Source organism: Haemorhous mexicanus, chromosome 13 (assembly GCF_027477595.1).
Source record: "Haemorhous mexicanus isolate bHaeMex1 chromosome 13, bHaeMex1.pri, whole genome shotgun sequence".
Lineage (NCBI taxonomy): Eukaryota > Metazoa > Chordata > Aves > Passeriformes > Fringillidae > Haemorhous > Haemorhous mexicanus.
In genome coordinates this window covers 2,509,805-2,528,113 of record NC_082353.1, presented here as the reverse complement: position 1 = coordinate 2,528,113, position 18,309 = coordinate 2,509,805, and the positions used below count along the sequence as shown (strand labels likewise).

The window sequence follows — 18,309 nt, the reverse complement described above, 5'->3', positions numbered from 1 at the left end:
CGCCGGGGCCGGGCGGCGCTGGCCCCGCCCCGCGGGGGCCGTGAGGGGCGCGGGGGGCGGGCGTCTCGGACAGCGCGGGCCCGGCGCCGCCGCCGGCCTCGGGAGCGGCCCTCGGCCCCGCGCGGGAGCCGGGGCGGTCGGAGGAGCTCCCGGCAGGACCGCGGGGAGGAGGCGGCAGCGCTGCGCCCTCAGGCTCGGTCCCCGTGCCCGTTCCGCCGCCCGGGAGCGGCTCCTGGCGGGGCCGAGTAGGTGCGTGGTTGCTGCAGCAGCCGCGCTCGGTAACCCCGGCACAGCCGCCCGGGCAACGCCTGCTGCATCTGCTCTATGCTTTTGGGAGGGTGCGAGTGTAAGTGACTTCTGGCGAAAAAGAATCTTTTAATTTCCATTGCATTTGAAACACCCGGTAGGGGTTTTTTTGTAAGTTTCTTAATCAGTACGATTTTTAAAAGTTTCTAATTTAGAATATTTTGGAACTTTTAATCTAAAATAGATAAACTAATGCAAGCTAAAAAGACATAAGATATTTCCATATCTTTAGGTATATTACAGATGTACAACATATATAATAAATACTCTGTACAGAACACCACTTTTTTCTGTATCAGATACATAAAATCTGTTACGAAAGACAACTTCCAACACACACGCTGTGAAATTTAATCAGTGATTTTTCCTAAATCATCCTAATGGAAACGTGTAGTGTACACATTGCCAAAAAAATAGAAGCAGCTGGCAATAACATATTTTTTACATCTAAGACAGTGTTTAGTATTTCATAGAGAGAAAAGACATGGAAAGAAGGGCTAAATGACTTTACCATGTTAATCAGCTTGTACATGAAAAGTGCTAGATACAGCATTCCTCAGGAAAATAGTCCTTATTTAACTCAAATAATTTTAGCAAATTTATACCTTTCTAAAATGAGCACTACCCAAACAGCAATTTCATTAATCATGTTGTTGATTTTCAAAATTCTTTTATACCAGTTGTTTATTTTACAGAAAAACTGCATCTCTCTGTGTAAACAGTGAATCTTTTCAATGACCAAAACAGAATACTGGAGCATTTCAATCCCTTTCTTAATTTTTTGACTCATGTTTTTCTGTATTATCTTTTCCTGCAGCCATATTTGGGTTGTGCATGTCTGTGCAAGACATAATGCAGGCGGTACGAGCACATAAAAAAGGCTGCTTACACAGGAGTTTCTTCCAGCACACTTCTAGTGACAGGCTGTATTGATTTGAAGGCTCTGCAGTAAATATGGTCATTTTATATAGTAAGAATCCATTTGTATATAGCATATCTTCTACAATCAAAATATTTGTGTAAAGGATGCAGTATGCTCTTATTTTGAAATGCTTAATGTATGTACAGTTGTCAACTCAAGATTTTGTAGTAAATGAAAAATATATTTTAGCCCAAAACAGGGCACAAACGCCCCCTTTTTTTTTTTTTTTTTTTTTTTTTTTTTTTTGGGTGACACTCTAGTTCTGCTATTTTCTGAGTGCTTCAAGAATTACTGGGCAATATTTGTACTGAAATTGCAGCTCGGTAGTTTTGATGGAAGCTGGTTCACTACTGCACTGCACCTGGTGTTCCTAACATGAGATTACCAGGTAAAATCTGTATTTCTGTGCAGTGCAGCAGATGCATTTTAGAGCCATAATGTGTGGCTACCAGTGTTGAACCTAGCTGCCACTAGGACATGCAGGATGTAGGAAACTGCTTTTATTACATAACTGTGGATTTGTGTGCAGCTGGGTCCTAACTAGGCAAAACAGATGCTGTGGGATATAAAAGGATTAAACCGTCTGGGTTACATGCCTAACATTTTGCTGAATATTTTATGGAGCATCATCTGGCACATGTTAATTATGTTGTATTATTACTGTTTTAGAAAACACTATTTATAAATAAGTAGATGTTTTTTCCTGCTGCTTTGAACTTGGAGCAGAATGTTAAGAGTATCAACAGCATGTCAAGTTTACTATTTACCACTAAATGAAAGCCTAAACAATTACATGAGTAATGCTGTCTTTCAAAGGACCCTTGTCAGCAGGAGGTGACATCTGAAGGTCCCTGCTGAAGTACACTCTGAGAATCTGCAATAAATTGGCTGATGGCAGCTTTTACTGTGCACTGAAGAGCAGTTTAACTGGAAAGCCAAATGCCAAATTAAACCCGGGTAAAAATAGCCAGCTGCTCAGTTCTATTTGTAAAATGAGAAATGTTCTAAAAACTTTGTGAAGCTGAGTTTTCTCCAGATTAAAGCCAGTGAACGGTACTCTTAGATCCAGGGTGGGTTTTCATATTGTAGTAGAAATAACTGCAATTAAAACTTGGAAATTAGGATCATTTTTACTGCAGAAGAACATAGCAGAAAACACTCTTTGAAGAAAATGAAAGACATTTAAATAAGTCTTAGGATCTCCATCAGTCTAAAACGAAACAGTTTCTCTCATGTGTGAAGTATTTGAGTGTGCCAGCTTCTTGGACTTACATGCCTTGTATACTGAGCTGTGTTATCCATGTATCACAGTCCTGAGGCCTCTGAAACCACTGAACCTTTCAATAATTATATTCATTTTCACAACACACTGGAGAAGTATTTCTTCCTAATTTTAAGGTTGTGAAGAGAAAGAATAAATAATTACCTTGAAAATACATACGAAACCAGAAGCAGCTGTCAAATTTAATATCAGGAGTTTTTTGTTATCTCTTAATTCAGGTGCTTTTGTAACTGACAAGTCAAACATTTGGATGAAGAGGGAAGCATACCTAAAGGAGGTCATATAAGAAGCAGTCTTGGAAGTTAATTTGACTTTATTTGAACAGAATACAGTCACCTAGAAAACAAGCTAACTATTTTTAAACACTGACAGATGCAAGAGACAGCACAGGTAATTATTGGAGAAGCAGTAGTTTCATTATCTCTTAAACTACTTAGAATAACAAACCACATTACAATTTCTTAGGACAATCTATTTGTGAATATTTGCATATTTGCCCTAACAAGTTCTATCATGCACTCAAGTGAGATATAAGCTAACTAGTTTAAGTTTACAAACATCATATTTTGCAAACAATATTAAGTAAATGCTTTTACCTAATCGGAAAAATCTGTCACCTTTCACAGCACCACATGAAGATCTTGTTTTAAAATAGCATTAAATCCACAGCAATAGCTAAATATTTTAAATACTTATGTATTACACTGTAAACTATGTAAACACTACGTACACCAAAAAAAAAAAAAAAAAAAAAAAAACCATACAAAGAACAGGAAGATCATTTTGATTAGCAAAGATACCTCAAATGTATCGCCAGAATCATTTTTCTGTTCTTACGACTTATCCCCAAACCACTCCCAGAAAAGGCACAGTTGGTGGTGATTTTTTTGTTTTTTTTTTTTTTTAAACACACAAAGCCAGAATCAATACAACAGGCCAATGCAGTTGAACACTGCTCTTATTTCTAGGAAGAATAGGAAAGGAACTTGCATTAGTGTCCAGATGGCTCAGGAAGATTCTAATAATGAAAGATCTCCAGCATCTGCTTACTGCCCTAGGCTCAAATGCAGAAACGAATCCCAAATTAAATTTTGGTTAGGAGAACTTGGCTGTACATCTTGGACATGACTGCCAGCTAGAGTCACTTGCCTATTCCAAGGCAGTACTGAGGCTCAGTTCACAATCAGCTATTAATGGCACTCAGGAGAGATGATGGTTTTCTAAATTAAATTGGTAATTACTTCAAAGATTATACTCAAGAAGTATCAGACAATACTTCTTCCACATTGTGCAAACAAAACCTTTAAATAAATAGATCTTTTAAAACCTATTATAATGCTTCAATACATTTATTAAAGTCATTCTAACTTTTTCTTATTACAGTATCTAAAAAGTTCTCCTTTACCAGGAAATGATGCCATGTTTGGCAAGAAAATGGTATTGGTAATTCTTTAAACCAAAATATGCATATATGAGTTATCCCCATTTTTTTAGAAAAAAATGCTTCTAAGAAAAATATTTTACTAAGTCTATATTCTAAGATATCTGATATTACTTACACTATTACACTACACAAACTGCCTTTTATGAACTATATACATCGATGAACACAATCTCAGATGCACTAACAGTTTCCCAGAAGACAGGAAGCATTGCTGGAATCTATCACGTATTGTTGCAAGTTATCTTTGAGAAGTGAGAAAAAACTCCATTTTGGCATTGCTGCTTTTAGAGCATATTCCAAGTACTTGTATAACCATCAGCAGCAACCCGGAAATCTGCAAAAGATGCTGATATATTGCATTCATGGTATCAAAAAATAGAAAGATTGAGCACTGAATTTTTACATAAAACGGAGCTTGAGGTATTTATACAATCCTTTATAATGGAGATTAAATATTACCCATTGCATGTTGTCTGCAACTATTCAGGACTTGTTACGTGAAATACCATTCCTATGCTGTTATTTGGAAGACCTACTGTTGCACAAGGTGTAAATAAGTCAGTAGAACTCTCATTAGCTATAAAATTTGCGTATTAACAAAGTGCTGTCTGTCTAAGTTCAGTGCTAAAGACTAAAGCAATTGGGCTGCACCAAGGCTGAGAATGATCAAGCAGGTCCTGCAGAGAACCCACTGCCTCCCCCCTCTCTAAGAGAGGCTGCCAGAGTGAGTGCAGGACAACTACACAAGCTGCAGCACAGACATCTTGAGTCAGATTCCTTCCCTCTGTTCTCCACAGTGACTCTTTCAGCAGTGAACTCAAAAACGGGTTTAGTTGGGAGGAAGGGTCATTTCTGGCCATGTTGACAAAGTACACTTTAGTCAAAAATGTCTGAGATGGATCAAACCAACAAAACACTGTATGGATTCACTCAGTTTCTTTAAATGGTCATATTAAATCCTGTATACATCAGTTATCCTTTGGGGTCAGAAAACCAAACCAACCTACACAACCAGTACAATGCATGGTGGGCACAAATGGGCTGGATCACTGCTGTTACGAAATTCAGCAAGGCCTCACTTCTAAGCACTCAGGCTTTCACTTGGCTTTTGATATCTGAATGGGTGCACAGCAATTTTCAGTAACTTTTTATTTCTTTTGTTCACTCCAGATCACCTTTTTTTTCAGAAGTAGAAGTGTTTTTTTGCTAATCTGACAATTGTAGTTTTTTGCATTCAGTAGAGGGGCATGCTGGACAAAAATTACTATGATTCCTAATTAATGCACAATTAATTGGTGGTTAACTGGTTAATTTTTTTGACTGGTGTGTCAGAGAAAGGAATCAAACTCACTGGGGAAGTATCAGCAACACTCAACTAAACATAAAACATCCTAATTTCCTTTCAGGATAAAATGTGAAGTAGTCAACATGGCCTAAAAATCATGCACTATTTTACTTACCTATTTGTACTTTGACAAGATAAAGCATTTTCACATGGCCTTTGTAAAATGTCGTTCTAGTTTGTGTGAATATAACTAATGTTGTATGATTAATTCCTTAGAAAACACATGCACTTGTGAAGGCTATGATAAACTGAACACATTTGCTACAGGGCATTTTTAAAACACTACTGCTTGCAAGACCATCAGATTGACAGAGCCTGCTATAGAACAAAATAGGCCAAAACTAAAACTTGGCATGCCAACACACTTTAATTCTGTATTTGTGAAATGACTTTTCAAACTTAGGAGCTCTTTTCACTACCTTTAAAGGAAAACCCACACATACACACAAAATTCTAACAATTCTAACACCATATTTGTTCTTTACCAACTAGCATATACCTTGTTTTAATGGTTTAGAGCAATTAGATTCCTCAAGATTGTGCATATCCAGGCATTACTGAGGAAATAAAGACACCCATCACTATTCTTCTTAAATTTTATTCCATAATAAAAAATAGAAGATGAAAGAAAGAGTGTTCAAGAATTAAAGCAATTATTGGTCAATGTAAGGAGCAGTAAACTAATTATCTAAATGATGACTAAGGACCTGGTTCATCAAAAGTACTTCTGGGTCCTCCATGGCATAGCTGTAGGCTTCTACAGCACAAAAATCCAGATTATCTTTTGCTGAAGCAGGTCCTTTATTATCTAGAGAACACTTGATTTCATATTCTATTTATCCTTCTCTTTTTGTTCTTTCTCCTTCTTTTCACGTTCAGCTTTTGCTTCCTCCTCCTCATGTTGTTTTATCAATTGTTCCACCTCCTTTTGCTTCAGTACCCTTATTACTGTCTTTCCGTTCTCTCTTGTCAGTGTTGCAATTTCAACTGAAACACATGGAACAGACAGCAGCGTTTAGGCAGAGCAATCATCAGCAGGGCAAGGCTTGAGATCACAAGTGACAGTGAGGCAGAAGGCTCCAAAGCTCCCTGTGCCATGCAGCCTGGCTGGAGGTAGCCACCCAGAGCTCCCTGCTGCAGCAGAGCACAGGAGCAGGGGAGCTCCTCTCAGGGCTCTGCTCCCAGACACGCCGGCATTCCAATCCCCAAGCTGCAGCCTCACCTCTGGAGCCGGCCAACAGGGCCCATCGGCCTGGACTAAGCTATCTGAATGCCTCTTAGGCTAAGGCTGAGAACTGCTGCATCTTCTGAGAACACTTTTTAGTGACAACTAACACTCCAGTGAGCCACATCTGGAATAGGTGCACTCACTGCTCCCTTTGTGTAAGCAGAAGGTGCCGTCCCATGCTGAGAACGCTCACCTTTCTCAGCAGAGAGCTTGCTGACATCCATGGTCTTGTTTAGAACCTTAATGGCCAATGCCAGGGCAGTCTTTAAGGTCATTTCTCCTTCTTTGTAGTCTTGCTTCAGCATTGACACAGCTGCCTGTAAATTTCACAGAAATTAAAACAGTGTCTTTGGGCAAGCAACCACAGAGCCGGGGTGTGGGGTTTTACCAGATAATACCAACACAAGTTGATAGCAGCATTCCTACAAATACCTGTAAATCTCTCCTGCATTAATAATCAACAACTCAGCTTAATTAATACAGTACAATTTACACTTTTTAACTTGTCTTTTTGAGAAGAAAAAAACCAGAACTTACAGCACTATTATTCCCAATGCATGTGGCTTTCCACCCTCCGTAATTTCCACTAGGATCACTTTGGTACAGCTGAAATCCATAATGCTTATCCCAGCCAATATAGAGCAATGAAACACCAAAAGGACGTTTTCCTGTTGAAAAGAAGGCTATTAGCAACCTAAATTTAGTAACAAGATTGGTCACGAGTTACAATTATTTTCTTTGATTGTGTTTTTCAATCTCTTCCTGTGAACTAGGATTTAACACGGTTCTGCACTTCTGTTGCTTGAGATAAGCACGCCAGCATTTCCTTCTAAGTCATGGGGTGGAAGGCACAGAGGTTTATTCCATTTAACCTTAAGAGCAGCTCATTTGTGTCTCCACAAATTGTAAATTACTATCTCAAAACTTTAAATCAAAATTTAGTATTTCAAGTATGTAGCTTAGCTGTTAAAGCATTTAACTTAGCAATGTCAAAAGCCAGGTAGTTTAAAAGGTAATTCTCTCTCACTACATATATGTAAAACAACAGAATCATCAGTTCACACACTAAGGAACACTATTTACAATATCATTTTCTAACATGTTGCTTGAGCCACGGATACCCCTACATACAGCCTTGGTTTTGATTCAGTGTGCCATTATGCTGGATGGGCCCCAAATGTTGAAAGGTTGCCTAAACAATTCTCGGCTGGTCTTTTGATGGCATTCATTTAATGCAAGAGCACTCAAGGCATTCTGTGCAATGAGCCTCCATCTCACCCTTTAATTTCCCAAGCCATTAAAAGTAGGAGCCTCAGAAGCAAAAAACAGTAACCATGACTACCCATTCCCCTCTTAAATTAGGCTATTTTTTCCTAAGTTTAACTTTTTAAGAGAATTCAGTAGAACTGTCCACAGACTTAGATCCTTCACATTATGTAAGAGAATTGTTCTTGAGACATTTAGTAACACAATGATTCATCACACTTCATTACCTCCAAACTGTGTATAAGCCTGCTTGATATCACACAGTGCTGTTACTAGTTGTTCACAAGGAATGGGCTCTTGATACTGTAACAAATACCTAACATCAAAGAGGAAAAAAAACAGTTTTCAAAACTTGTTTTGCTGACCATATCGTGCACAACATTTAAGAGGAAACAAGTTCCCAAGTTAAGAGTATCTGTGATCTATCTGTTCTATTTCAACCTACTTCTGTGATCTACTAAATGCATGTTCATTCTGATCTAATGCATGAAGAGAGCTGAATGTGGCAGCACAGGTGAATAAAATCATGTTAGCTGTCAGCAGACCTACCTCTGTGCAATCAGTCTCAGCTCATTTGTTAGAACATTGGCATCTGAAGTTATTCCTGCAACGCTGCATGCCATATCCCTGCAAGAGATGCATACAAATTAACTGAATTCCTGTCAATCTCCAATCAACCAACTCACTCACATCTTCATACAGAGGTTCAAGCAGAGCACCTGCTGTTGGGCTTTTCTCATCAAAGCTACACAGCTGCCATATAAAAATGGGATCATCAGCTCCTGCCTTCAGGGTGCACCAAAAATATCAGTAACCATTTGCTAAGAGCAGAGGTGGACAGCCAAAGTCAGCAAGTCAGTCTGTTAGTTACACATACAGTTCTGAGAAGAGGGTCATGCCAAGGATGATTAAGTTCTGAGTGGTTTTACAAGAGCCATTAGGCACATCCATACAGGTGCCTCTCAGGAGGCCAGCTGACACAGCACATCTCAACACTGAAGGAGGCACACAGATGTGACAGGCCTTCAGTGGGAGCTGCTGGCTGACATGTGGCATCTGTGTAACTGAAACTTGGTGGTCTTGGTAAGGCCCTAAGAAAAATAAGCACTTCAATGCTTGATTGTTTTGTTGGATTTTAATTTAGTATCTCTTCAGCTCAATCTGATATGCTACAAACCTTTTGCTACACAAAAAAGATTTGTGAAATTCGGAATTTTCCAAAAGATGGAAGGGCTGTTCTAGGTAACTACTCCAGTGTGCTGTTACATTGCCTCCTTGAAAATCCAGTACTTCCTACCATTTCAGGTGCTTTCAAGATCAACATGGAATAGGAGGCAGACAGGATGGAAAACTATGTGTTCCTTTGCAGCTTTTGTCAAGGATGAAGCTCTATCTCCCTTGAAACAAAAAAAGCATAATCCATAAAACTCTTTGCTCTGACATCACAAATTCAACTTCCTAGAGCTAGAATGAAAATGATAATAGAAAGACGTTTCATCTCTGCTACAACTGTGGCAAAGAAGCCTAAGGCACATTTTACTCAGTTACATCAGACTTTTCGAGCCACCAAAGAAAAACAGATATGTGGAAAGGGAGCTGAAAATAGAATGGTAATTTTTGTGCGCACTCTTTATTCTGCCCTGCAATGGTATTTTGTAAAGCTGAGATTTCCCAGTTTTCTTAACTGCTACAATACCACTACCTTGTATGGCATAGTACCAGCAAGCAGGCTATTCCACCTAGAAAATTCTCCTGGAGATAAAAAAAAACAAACCAGCAACATTTCTACTTTCGAAGGGGAACTACTAAAGTGAACAACGACAAAATAGTCACGCTTGTCTAAATCACCAAACAAAAAGATTATTAGTACGTCTAATAAAATAAGACCAGGTTATGTGCTAATCAGCACTTTGCAGTTAATAACATCACAGGACATTTAATCACCATTTCAACTTACTCATTAAGTTTGTATATTTTCTCTGAGAAAAACACTTCATCGAGAAGCTTGTGAATGTTGCGCCGCTCTGCTGCCAGCAGAACTCCATCGTTTGCTAGAATTCCCAGGCAAGTGCCTGCATGGCCGATGGCCTCCATGGCATACTCAACCTGGTACAGGCGACCTGAGAAAGGAGTGGAACTCCTGTCATCAAAAAATTACAGTGAACAAGATCCACTGCACAAGGTGACTGAAAGTTACGAGAATCTGACAAGTGCTCATTGTCCCATCTACTTCTTCAGTCTCTTACCAGTCAATTGTAAATCAACTGGCTGAAAAGGAGGAAGGAGTCAGGGAAGGAAAATAAGGTAATACTGGACATGGACACTAGGGGAAAAAAAAAAACCTTTCTATAAAAAAAAAATTAAAGAACTCTGTGGTGCAGCAGAATAACCCAAAACAAATTTTCAATAAACAAAGAAAATATTTTATACTGGATTTCTTGGGTTCGTCCCATCTAAGAAGTAAGAAAACGTGGTTTGTACGTACTTGTTTCAACATGTGCAAGAATAACAAGGAGAGGCGTGACTGCACCCACAGGTTATTATCCATTCTCAGGGGACAGTGACAAAATCTAACCATGCTCAAACAATAGATAAATGGTTATTTCAAAAGCATGGCAAGTGATAGTACTCACTAATGGGATTCAGTCTCATTATTGCTTCATTTAGAATGAATTTGAAAGTGTCCACTTTGGACCCTTGCTGTCCCTACAGAACTGGGTGTGGGCAAATACGGTATCTGTAATTCATATTCGGAGAGAAACATGCTACTAACAACCACCCTTTGTACAAGTGTTTTGATAGTTTTGAGAAGACAGAACAGTCAGAGTTGACTTGAAAGCGTCGGGTTAAAAAAATACCTTCCGGAGAAAATATGGTAGTTCTGGAGTCATATCTTCGAGACTGTAAAAGGAATAGCTCAGTAAGTATCAACAGTCTCTTGTCACCAACGCCATAAAGCCCCTATATAACAGACCCAGCCATTCGGTGACCTCGGGCTGGTCACTGGTGCCCGCCGCCCGCCACCCCCGCCCGGGCCGTGACTCGGCAGCATCCCCGGCTCAGCAAGGCTCCGGGGAAGGCGGGTCACTCACCATGGTGCCGGGGACGCGCCACGGGCAGAGGGCAGCGCGCCGGCAGGAGAGCACAGGGCACGGGAACCGGCACCGGGCCTGCAAGAGAGCACAGGGCACGTGAACCGGGAACCGGCACCGAGGGCACCCGGCACGGCCCCAGGGGGCGCTGCCGCCCGCGCCCGCACTGCACAGTCATCCTCAGAGCGGCAGAATGCGAGGGCCGCGCCGCCTACCGCGCCGCGCAGAGACCCGTCCCGCGCCCCACCGCCCACCCGCCGCCCGTCCTCACTCACGGTGGGCCGGAAGCAACCGCTAGGCCGCGCGGGGGGCGGCGAGGCCCAGCTGGCGGGCAAGAACAGGGCGCGGCGGCCGCGCCCGAACCTTCACCGCCGCGTCGGAAATGGCCGCCGCGCCTGCGCGGTGCCGCGTGCCGGCCTGGGGCGGGGCCTGCGCCCTTTCCTGCCGCCGGGGGCGGTGCTGGCGCGCGCGGCCCGCAACGGCACGTGCGCGTGCCCGGGCTCCGCCGAAAGGGGCGGGAAACGGCTCCACCCGCCGTGAGGGCAGGTAACGGGCACAGCGCACCCTGGCGTGAGGGCAGGTAACGGGCACAGCGCACCCCGCCGTGAGGGCAGGTAACGGTCACAGCGCGGGCACAGCGCACCCCGGCGTGAGGGTAGGTAACGGGCACAGCGCACCCCGGCACGAGGGCAGGTAACGGGCACAGCGCACCCTGGCGTGAGGGCAGGTAACGGGCACAGCGCACCCCGCCGTGAGGGCAGGTAACGGGCACAGCGCACCCTGGCGTGAGGGCAGGTAACGGTCACAGCGCGGGCACAGCGCACCCCGGCGTGAGGACAGGTAACGGGCACAGCGCACCCCGGCGCGAGGGCAGGTAACGGGCACAGCGCACCCCCGGCGTGAGGGCAGGTAACAGTCACAGCACACCCCGGCACGAGGGCAGGTAACGGGCACAGCGCACCCCGGCACGAGGGCAGGTAGCGGGCACAGCGCACCCCGCCGTGAGGGCAGGTAACGGGCACAGAGCGGGCACAGCGCACCCCGGTGTGAGGGCAGGTAACGGGCACAGAGCGGGCACAGCACACCCTGCCGTGAGGGCAGGTAACGGGCACAGCACACCCTGCCGTGAGGGCGGGAAAGAGTCCGGCTCCTGCTATGAGGGTACAAAATAGTCACATACCCTCCGTCTGCTGTGAGGGCGGTCATGGCCACACCGCTGTGCCCGCCGTGGGGGCGGTAATGGTTTTCTCTCCCGGGGAGATGAGCCGTGTCCCGCCCTGGCCGCGGACGCGCCCCATCCAGCTCGCACAGCACTGCCTTTATTGCTTTATTCCGTGCGCTGTCACCCCCAGTAGCTCAGCAGCCGCGGATCTACGGGGCAGGTGCGTGGTGCGTGTACGCCTGGGCAGTCTCAAACCACTTCTTCTCCACAGCTTCCTGGCCCACCTCGAACATTGTCATTAAGTGTTTCCAGCCAGTTTTTGCCGTGATTGTGAGGTACTCCTTGTTCTCTGGGTACAGAAGAGCTGTGTGGGCAGCGATGACGAGGGACTGTGCAAACCTCCCACTCACCAGGAGAAAGAGGGCACCTCTCTCCTCAGTGGTGAGCGGCAGGATGCTCTCAAACCCTGCGAGAACATGTCCCCCAACACTCAGAGGGTCCGGGCTCTCAATCATCATGTACATGATGGCTATTGCAACCTCAAACACGTAATATCCATAACTCATGTCGCTGAAGTCCAGGATGCCAGACACTCTGTAATGGGGATTCTCCAGGGAAGCAGAACTGGAGTCTACTAGAATGTTGTGGTCATTAAGGTCTCCATGATTGATACCTAAACACAGAAGAAATAGAAACAGTATTTAATAATTATTAAACAGCTGAAACAGCTTTGGGAAGATGCATGTCAAACTAACACTCAGCTACAAAACCAGCCTAGTCCCCTGCAGCATCAAGTGCTGCCTGTCACACCTTTACTGCTTCCCGTGAAGCTCTGCTGCACTGCCAGATGACCGGCGGCAGAGAAGAGGGAGCGTTACGGGATGGCGCTCCAGGCTGCTGGGATCTGCAATGCACTGTGTGTTCACAAACACACAACAGTAGTTTCTACAGAACTGTCACATCATCATCAATGTCATTTGAATTCCAAAATTTGGATTATGTACTTATTTGGACCTTTATGAAAGGTAGCACTGTACTCCATATATATTTAGTAAGCTGATATAACATCATGAAAATCATAAACTTAACTGGGAGGAAACTCATCAGAAAAATAAAGAACTGACCCTGACTGGACAGAACATTCCTCTTGGCTTACTCTGTGCTGTGTCCATGTGTAGGCTAGGGAAAAGAGATTTACTTTTTTTGCTGTTTTTGTTTTCCTTCTCTACAGAGCCAAACTCCTGTATGAAATTTCTGTGTCTCAGTTCAACATAATTACAATGAAAATAAAATACTCACAGGCTCGGAAACTGCTCAGCTTGGGTATTACTTTGCCTTTGAACTGCTCAATAACTTGCTCCACCACTGCACAGTATTTGTTCTGGCCTAAGGCACAAATGTACTGATCTAGAAGAGGAACATTTGCCAGATTCCAAATGAACTGTCCTCGATGCAGACTTTTTACTGATGGATGCTGGAATTTCTTTGGAAAAAGCACACAATAATAAAGGCATAAGAAAAATTGCAGACTTCATGATTAAAGGGCTTGATTCAAAACCCCTATTAATTTTAACGGTTTCTAATAAGACTCACTGAAAAGCACCATGAGTTGGACTGTTGTTTTATATCAAGTAAAAGAATAACCTGAACAATGATTAAAGTGAGCATCTTAATATCTACATACAGGCTGAATGGTTTTTCCCTATGTTTTTAATTACCTTCAGTAATTTGTCACTTCAATAATGTAAAAATGCTGTTAACTGTCCATAGGGTGACGTAAGAGTAGCAACTTTGAGTCTCTGCCAAGGCCAGAGTCCCGCTCTGGCAGAGCTCAGCCCACACAGCTGGTGGTGCAGAAAGCTGTGGGAGCACCAGAGACACAAAACCTGCCAGCAGTGCAGGGAGCAGGCACTCTGTGTTTTAAAAGTGGGACCTTTGGGGGACAAGCCTTAGGAACAGCTGGTGCGTGGAAATCCTGAGCACAGGAGTTTATGCGACACTGACATGGCTTTATGCGTATGAAAATTTGCCTTTGTGAATCCAGGCCTCACTACTTTAAACATACAAGGTACTTAACCCCTCTTCACTAGCAAATGGAAGGGATGGTTTGGAAAGTGATATTCAAAGAGGAAAAGCATCTCTCTCACTACACACCCCATGCTCATCTTGGACTCCTCAAATGCTTATTAAGGTGACCTCTGGGCCAGACTAGGTCAGTGCCTAGGGCAAATTAAAAAAAAAAAATTCCCACAAGAGTAGCTGGCTTCCTTTTAAGAAAAAAAACTACAAAAACTATGTTTGAAAGTAAAGCACTTAAAGATCACTAAATGACAGTCAAAAGTTGACGGTGTATAAACAAGTAAAGAACAAGATCAAGCCTAAACCACCTTGGTGGAAGACAATCCATGTGTTAAGAGAATAAAGAGCCTTTTCTATCAGAATTTCTTCTTGTTAACTACTTCCTCCTTAGCAGCATCAGTCACAGCATATTTTGAGACTAGCTTATTTTAGCCACATTTTAAGAGTGTGACCAGTGTGTCAGAAGGCAACAGTAAGTTATCTTTCACAATTGGAAATGCTCTTGTAATTTAAGAATGTGCTTAGTAAAACTGGCAATTCACATTTCATAACTGTCTGAAGCTGGCAGCCAGAACATGAGAAGGAAAGGTTAATGAAAGGTTAATAAATAATGTGAGGCCTTTCATGCATCAAACTCAGTACTGGCTGATTGATCAGCTTTATTATCCTGTGTAACTACAGAGTAAAGAACTTAGTTTGCATTAAGACTGAGTGGAAGTGGTGCAAATGAGAAGTGTCACAGATCTCTGCTGGCACTGTCGGGAGGGTACCAATGTGAAATGGTCATAGTGCTAATGAAGAGAAGAAAGTCAGAAAGTCAAAAGGAATTCAAAATAATAGATCAGCCAGCTGAGCACTACACAAAAATCCTTTAAAACAAGTTTGGTGTTCTGTTCTAATTTGAGAACCCTAGGGTTCATTCTCCTTTATTTGCCAGGTTTGAAACACTAACAGGTGAGCTTTGCATATATAAAAAGAACTCCTTATCTTCCTGTTCGTGGTACAAAAATGCATTGCAGAACGATCAGCAGCACCATGTCACTTGTCATGTACCTGGGGAAAGGCTTTAGCCAGCTTGGAGGCTGGCACCTGAGCATGAGTCACTGACATCTGCAGTCACCAACCTGCATTTTGCAGGTCTGAAAGCAGCAAGCATGTGAGCAAATGCTGAAGAGACACAGATTAAGAGAGAAGTGTGAGGCTAAAGCATGAGAGCTCACCTCTGAGAGCACTTTATCCACGCTGGCAGCGAGCCTCCCAATCTCATACAGAATCTGAGCATTGGTAGTGATTTTTGCTACTGGTGTACCTGGCAGGTAAGTCAGCAGTCTGACCATGTACTTCTTGCTTCCAAGTCCAGTACCTGACAAGGAGAGATGCAGTCGGTCACTCTGCTGTGTGCTGAGTAACAGTTAATACAAGAGGCAAAAAAGGTGTATCCCAGTGTAGAAGTTGTCAGATGTAGCTCATAAAAATGCAAAGATTTGATTTACCAGAATGTTGTGTAATAATGTATAAACCTTAAGAAAATCTATGCTGAGAAAAAACCTCAGCACCAAGCAGGGTTCCTCCAGTGCCCGCACACACCCACATAAAGTTTTGCAGCAGAACAGGTCTCAGGAATCCCAAATGTTGTTCAGAAGTTACAGTGACAATAAAAGCTAAATGGCAACACAATTCTTCTTCCAAGCACTATTAAAGCAATTTATTCTGGCTTCAGATGATGGGCTAGAACTATATTTTACACCACTCTGAAGGCAAATGATTTTAAGCAGCATGTAGTCAATGAGGCATTTTTAACTCTTCCTGTGCATGGACACACGTCAGATAAATGTTTTCTCCAATTCCTTAAGCTGAAGTGTTTTCCTAGTTAATTATTACTCTCTCTGAGTTGCTTTGCTTCTGGTATTTTAACTTTGGACTATTATGGCTGGAATACAGGTCACCTGATGCATATCCCTGGTATTCAAACACAAGCCTAGAGTTCCCTTTAGCATACACATGGTATGCCATATGGCAAGCTACGGCGAGCTAAGGGTGAGAGTGGGGCAGTAAAGGTGCCCACAGTGGCTCACCTCCCGGTTCCAGAGACATTATGTTACCATCTTTTGTCAGATAAGGAGTAGCTGAAGGGAAGCCTTCAGCACTGAGAAACATCATGGCCTGGGTCTGCACTTCAATGAGGTCAGGCTCCTGGCTGTCTTCTGAATTGGTGATTTTGAGGACATACTCATCAGCACCTTCAGCTGAGACACGTACGTGGAAGTTCTGATCGTCATAGCTGGGGAGTGACCTGATCCAAGATACCTTCAATCCAAACACCCTGTCAACCAATTCAGCTGCCTCTCTTTCATCAAATGTGGGTTTTGTCAAGGTCTGGGGTTGACAGTCATTTCCAGAAGACATTGTGTCTCTAGGAGAAAAAGAAAAGCTGGATGATCTGATCTGTATTCTGACACCAGAAGCAGTAATTACTGCAACAAAATGCATTCAGCTACTGGAGAAGAGTTTCCTACATTTATTAAACAAGGAAAGAAAACCAACCCCCTGTGCCAGCTCAGGTTTCTTACATCACAGCTTATCAAATACTCAGGCTGCAACCTCTCCAAAGAAAGACTGCTAGAGAGATGCACTCAATCTGTTCAGAAGAGCAGACATGAAGAGCTTATTAACCAAGCTTTTATTAGCTCATTTCTAGCAGCAGCCTAACCTGGTATTGTTGATAGGTAGGAATGACTCCGTCAGGAGCAGAGTTGCCGAATCCCTGATCAGGGGGTCTTCAATTCGTGCCTGCAAAAGGCAAGAGTTATTTTAGTAAATCATAACGTTAAAGCAGATTAAATCTTTCTGCTTGGTCACGGCCTTCCAAGTTCCCGTGCTAAGAAAGACAGCACAAACCTGCTGACGCGCTCTCGTCTCTCGCCCGCCCAGCTGCAGGAATCTCGAGCCTCCCCAGACGAGCGCAACCCTTGGACTCGTTGGGAGCCGCGCCAACCTTTGCCCGGCCCGGGGAGGCCGAGGAGGTGCAGAAGCAGCAGCCGGGAGCCCGGCCCCGCCTGCTGTGCTGGCGGCCGGGGCGGCCCGTGCTCCACGGAACGCGGGGCTGCGCCCGCTGCGGGCGGCCCGGGCGGGCTCGGGGCTCCCGCGCTGCCCCCGGGGCCGGCCGCGGGCAGCGGCGCCGCAGCCTCCGCGCGGCGCGGGAGCGCTGCCCCAGGCCGGGGGCTTTGTTTTCCAGCCGCACGAGAGGGGAGGAAGGCTGCGACTTCCTGTCACAAAGGCAAAACACTTAAAAAACCCTGCGCCCGCAGCGGGCAGGAGGAAAGACGTCCGGTTTATTATTTTCTTTAAATCCTTTTATCAGCACGCCACGTCAGAATCTCTGCCAAATGCTTAGGCTAAAGACCACATATAAATATATATAACAAATCTGAGGCATCTTGCTCAAGATGTCCTTTAGACTGTCCCCGAGAAAGTTTTTACTGGGACAATAGGTCCAGTCCTAGAAAATTTGACCTTTAATGAAAATAATGACAAACCTTAAGATTAATATAGAAATATATTCTGAAACGCCTAATGAAAAGAAGGTAATCTGCTGTAGTTGATGTCCTGCTATGACAGAATTAGGAACCTGAAGAAAAGGGAATTTAGGAAAGACGTGCTGAAGAACACCTAACAACCCCCCCCTCCCCCCCCAAAACCCAAACAACAACAACACCTAAAGCATCTTAGGTAAATCAGTTAAAAATCCTCTATCACAAAATTTCAGTATTGTTTGTAATATTAGGGACCCAAAATTGAAAACATTATCTTCATCAAATGCTTATTTTAATCAAATGGGGAATTTAGAAAACTGAAACTATTTCCCCAAGAAACAATTTTTTTTTCTCTCCAATTTCAGAACAGACGTTAATAAAAGTAATTGACCAACCCTTCTCACTAGAAATCACAAAATTAAGGGGTTTAAGAGCTCCATAAAATATTTAGGATTCCCTCTCCTGATTTCTGAGGCTCTGAAGCTTTAGCTCATTGGAGTAAAATCCATACAGTGGGAAAGCATTCTTGCTGTGTTTAACATAGCTGGTTACAGAAATGTACTCCTGAGCTCTGCAAACAAGATTACAATGCACTTTGCAGAGCTGCACTCCTTTCTCTTGCTTCAGTTGCCAGACTGGACTGCAAAAGC

General features: G+C 43.5%; 2 protein-coding genes across 2 annotated transcripts; both read right to left on the bottom strand.

The window, feature by feature from the left end:
* Nucleotides 1-5,881: 5,881 nt before the first annotated feature.
* PSMA4 (proteasome 20S subunit alpha 4) lies at nt 5,882-11,307 on the bottom strand. The gene is made up of 9 exons (XM_059857881.1): nt 11,161-11,307; nt 10,886-10,963; nt 10,652-10,694; nt 9,751-9,913; nt 8,343-8,420; nt 8,021-8,109; nt 7,065-7,195; nt 6,721-6,844; nt 5,882-6,286 (listed from the first exon to the last, which is right to left on the bottom strand). Exons 2-9 carry the CDS (start codon nt 10,886-10,888, stop codon nt 6,132-6,134), a joined length of 786 nt encoding a protein of 261 aa, XP_059713864.1. The 5' UTR covers nt 10,889-10,963; nt 11,161-11,307; the 3' UTR covers nt 5,882-6,131.
* An 892-nt stretch (nt 11,308-12,199) lies between these two features.
* On the bottom strand, nt 12,200-17,242 carry HYKK (hydroxylysine kinase). Its single transcript, XM_059858131.1, has 6 exons — nt 17,025-17,242; nt 16,837-16,916; nt 16,202-16,539; nt 15,347-15,489; nt 13,347-13,530; nt 12,200-12,720 (listed from the first exon to the last, which is right to left on the bottom strand). The coding sequence occupies exons 3-6, from the start codon at nt 16,530-16,532 to the stop codon at nt 12,257-12,259; spliced, it is 1,122 nt and encodes a 373-aa protein (XP_059714114.1). The 5' UTR covers nt 16,533-16,539; nt 16,837-16,916; nt 17,025-17,242; the 3' UTR covers nt 12,200-12,256.
* Between the last annotated feature and the right edge of the window lie 1,067 nt (nt 17,243-18,309).